General features: G+C 36.1%; 1 protein-coding gene across 1 annotated transcript; it reads left to right on the top strand.

Moving 5' to 3' along the window:
- Positions 1 to 243: 243 nt before the first annotated feature.
- On the top strand, positions 244 to 2,487 carry LOC113096442 (galectin-3-like). Its single transcript, XM_026261823.1, has 7 exons — positions 244 to 249; positions 336 to 386; positions 471 to 558; positions 613 to 731; positions 882 to 970; positions 1,618 to 1,786; positions 2,078 to 2,487. Exons 1-7 carry the CDS (start codon positions 244 to 246, stop codon positions 2,234 to 2,236), a joined length of 681 nt encoding a protein of 226 aa, XP_026117608.1. The 3' UTR covers positions 2,237 to 2,487.
- The last annotated feature ends 1,836 nt before the right edge of the window (positions 2,488 to 4,323 follow it).

The raw sequence follows: 4,323 nt of genomic DNA, 5'->3' as shown, positions 1-4,323 counted from the left end.
CCATTCACTGCAGAGGATATTGATATAAACTGATTAATCCAAAAATAATGCTACATTTCTCCAAAACTGTTCTGATGAAGAAATTCATCTACATCTTGGATGTGAAGTACATTTTCAATTGAATTTAATAAATAATTTAATTAATTTTTTTTTAATCTGCTAACAGTATAGCAAGGCCAGTGCATAATTATATTTTTTTTGCAAAATTAATAATATCTTCTCTCTGTGTGAATTTCAGATATCATGGATGTAAGTACATTTTATCATTTCAATAATTCTATTTATCATTTAGCACAACAAATTCCAGTTATAATTTCCATTATGTTCCGTTTTAGCCAGATGCCCTTGACTTCCCACAACAAAATAATCAGCAGGCAGGAGGCCCAGTATGGCCCGGCCAACCAGCCTAACCCCACCTGGCCCGGTCAGCCCGCTAACCCCACCTGGCCCGGTCAGCCCGCTAACCCCACCTTGCCGGTCAGCCCGCTAACCCCACCTGGCCTGGTCAGCCCGCTAACCCCACCTGGCCTGGTCAGCCTGTTAACCCCACCTGGCCTGGTCAGCCCGTTAACCCCACCTGGCCTGGTCAGCCAAACCAACCGGTCTGGCCTGGTCAGCCAAACCAACCAGCTTGGCCTGGACAGCCTGGGCAGCCTACAGCTCCTGGGTGGCCTGGACCTGCACCACAAACCGGCCCTTATGGTGCTCCTGGTGAAGCTCCAAGAGCACTAGTGAGATGTTTTCACTTTCCTTGGATTTGTACAACCATCATAGAGTTTGTTCTTTGGTCTATATTTTGGATATTTTTAAAGTGTTACATACGATATAGTGGTTCTTGGTTTCTGCTTTTTTATGTATTTGTATTTACATTTTTTTGCAAGACTGTGCCATTTGACCTCCCACTGCAAAGTGGAGTCTATAACAAGATGCTCATCACCATCGTTGGAGAGGTCAAACCCAATGCTAATAAGTAAGTACAACAACAACAACACATACATACAGTATATACTACAGTTTAGCAAAGATCTTTCATTGATGATAGAGTATATTAACTATTTAATATTTAAGTCTAAATTTAAGATGTATATGTTGAATTCCATATAGAATTTCATCCATTACACAGCTTTAACATAAACTAATAAACTTAATGTGAAGCATATACGTCAGTCATACACAAACGAAATACACTGGTTTATTATTAACTATTTAATTGTATTTAAATATTTTTTTCAAAATGCATTTATTCAAATTGCTTAGAATCAGCATAAATCTTTTACTTAAAAAAAAAAAAAACTTACACTCATTGAGTTCGAAAGTTTGAAAACTGTTAAAACATGGCTAGCTGTGAAACAATAAATATTCACTAATACTAGTACTAGCACTAATATGACTAATAATTATCATCAGTACTGATAATAATTAGTATTATTAGTAATATTCACAACTAAAAATTATTATTAGAACTATTACAGAAATCTTACTTATGTATGACAAATATGCATAACATTAAGTTGATTAATTTGTTAAAACTGCATAATCCGCATGGATGGAAATGTTAAATGCGGTTAAACATTTTGTGGCATTCCTGTGTATTCTTATGTTCTCTTCCCCAATTAGTATCACCATTAATTTAAAGAGAGGCAACGACATTGCGTTTCATCTAAACCCCCGGTTCAATGAAGGTGGAAGGCAAGCGATTGTGCGAAACAGCTTGATTGGAAACCAGTGGGGCAGAGAAGAGCGCGAGGTCCCCTCCTTCCCGTTTGTCCCAGGAAAGCCTTTTGAGGTGAGCATGGCATCAAACAATTTTGTTTCTTTTTCATCTCAGTGGTTTTATTTTGAACAAATGTCTTAAATATTTACTGTCGGGCCCTCATTGTGTTTAAAGACATCAGAGAATGTCTAAGATATCAGATAACAGATAAAAACAGATAAAGAGGTCCTGAAATAGCATCTCTTAAAATACTGCAACAAAAAAGAAAAAGAATTTGTTTTGTCCTGCCATGTTTGGTCAAAACTACATGTTCTGTTGCATGCTTGTTAAATTGCAACTGATTAAATTTGCTTTTAATTTCAGCTGAAGATCTTATGCACTGACACTGAATTCAAAGTGGCTGTGAACAAATCACACCTTCTGGAATACAAACATCGGATCCGTGAGCTCAACCAGATCAGAGATCTTAGTATCTACAGTGATGTCAGCCTCAGCTCTGTAAATGTGGAAACGCTGCAGTGAAATCACACTACAGATTTAACAAAGAAATATGCGATGATCTAACCACATGTGCAAATTACTTCACCTCCAGTAATCATCTTTTTTAAGCACTATGTGTGTCAATAAGAGTTTATATTTCCTGCAAATCCAAGAGTGTTATCAATTTGCAAGCAAATCCTGTTTTTCCTCAATGCTGTAGTTAGCTTTGCCACCTCTAGGTGGGCCTGTTATTATCCGAGAGGGTTGGTTTGTCATAAGGTTCAATGATGGAGTTAAGGAAAAAATTTTTTTTACAGAAAATTAGCCAAATTTGTTTTATATTGATACATGAGATAATATGATGTTGATGTACAATTGTTTATACACTTGTATACTTAGTTTATGCAAAGTCTGTGGTGATCAAAGTGGGGAATGTGATACTGGCCAGTCAAGAATAATGCGTAATGCGTAAATTAGAACTGGAATATAATAGGATTCTATGAATGTACATAACCTTCTATTGTAATCGGTGCCAAAGAAGGTTCTTCTTGGTTTAACGATCCCATGATTAAAGAAACAACAACAGATGTAAACCCTGTGTGCATGTAATTACATTCCTTGGTGAGATCTGTGTATTACACTTTTACTGCCAGCTCCTAATATAAATAAAATAACAGCAACATAAACTGAAGTCAAGGCAGTGTTACATTTTTAATCATGGAAACAGTCTGTCGGAGACGCCCTGAGAGAAATCTAATAGGCCTGACCTCAATTATGCAGAGGTCTATTTATATAGTGCCTCAAGCACCTGATGAATCTTCAAAGAGTTGAGCCCTGTTGCAGCCCACAGATGAAACCTCCAGCATTTTATAACTAATGTGCACACATTTTAAGAATGCTTCTTTGTGTTGTGATTGTGATTTTAGATCACAATAGCTATCTTAATCCACTTATATCAGATTATATTATATTAGAATGCCTCATGTTAATTATATATAGTGTGTTTTCTTGTTTAAATTTTATGATCTATCAGAAAATGTGAGATTCCTCAAATATGGTAACTAATCTGTCAAATAGGGTGATTTTAAAGATTTTTGTAGTTCAAGTGTTTGTTTTTAATGACTTATGTAACAGAATAATAATAAGTATATAAACTTTTTTTTTTTTGATTTCACCATTTTGTGTTTCTATTTCTATATATAAAAATCATTAAATTAATCAAATCATCCTATTGGACAGAAAAGGTACCTTATTTGAACAACCACACATATATTTTCTGAAAGAGCGTATATTTTAATGGGTTATTACTGCTGGTAAGAAAAATGTTCCTGCAATAGCTTCCACAAATGTATGCAATTTAAAAACCCACACCTGCCCATCACAAGCAGTGCTCTATATATTTCTGTACTGGGTGGCTTCGTGCATGCTCGTTCGCTCCCGTGTCTGTATGCGCGTGCTCGCGATATTTAAGACAGTGCCCTCTGCGCGCTCACCTGGTCTGATCACGCGCACGCACGCAGAATTGAAGCATTGAGTCGAGAAGGACACACGACTTAAAATTATGACAAGATGAGATGATCCCAGTAAAGACAGAAGAACAAGGCGACGAAGAATTTCTCCCATCAGCGTTGAATTCACTTCTCCATTTCGACTTTTATTCTATTTCTGCTCAGGTCAGTTTTTAAGTCTTCTACTTCCTCATGGTTGGCGTATTACTCCTTCGTGTCAGTCATAAGTAACGTTACCTTTATATGTGGTTAAACTGAGTTTTAATTGCTTTAACTTGCATATAAAGTGACGAAAATGTAGCATTTGTTCCGTGTTTGTCCCCTGTTGACTCGGTTTGGCATATGCTGAGCGGAACTAGCATTTAAACACCCCCAAAACAGGACATACATCCTTTTATACACCCTAAGTTGACTTATTTTTTGATTATGTATTTATTATGCATGTGTATTTAAGCGCTTATGGTCGTTAAAGTACTCTTTCTCTCTCTCCTTTAAAGAGCAGATGTATGTGATGGCGTTTCTGTCAGTTAGCTTTAGTGCTAATTAGGATAGACGTCTCCCATTTATAAATTTAATATATATATATATATATATATATATATATATATATTATATATATAT

The sequence above is a fragment of the Carassius auratus genome, unplaced genomic scaffold (assembly GCF_003368295.1).
Source record: "Carassius auratus strain Wakin unplaced genomic scaffold, ASM336829v1 scaf_tig00215931, whole genome shotgun sequence".
NCBI classification, from domain to species: domain Eukaryota; kingdom Metazoa; phylum Chordata; class Actinopteri; order Cypriniformes; family Cyprinidae; genus Carassius; species Carassius auratus.
The sequence above is the reverse complement of the archived record's forward strand: the minus strand, read 5'-3'. Positions and strand labels throughout refer to the sequence as shown.

What these genes read in the sequence shown, in the direction of transcription:
- LOC113096442 (XM_026261823.1), top strand. An exon ending in ATCAGCAGGCAGGAGGCCCA is followed by an intron (nt 387 to 470) that starts GTATGGCCCGGC and finishes CGCTAACCCCAC; the next exon opens with CTTGCCGGTCAGCCCGCTAA. An exon ending in GTCAAACCCAATGCTAATAA is followed by an intron (nt 971 to 1,617) that starts GTAAGTACAACA and finishes TTCCCCAATTAG; the next exon opens with TATCACCATTAATTTAAAGA.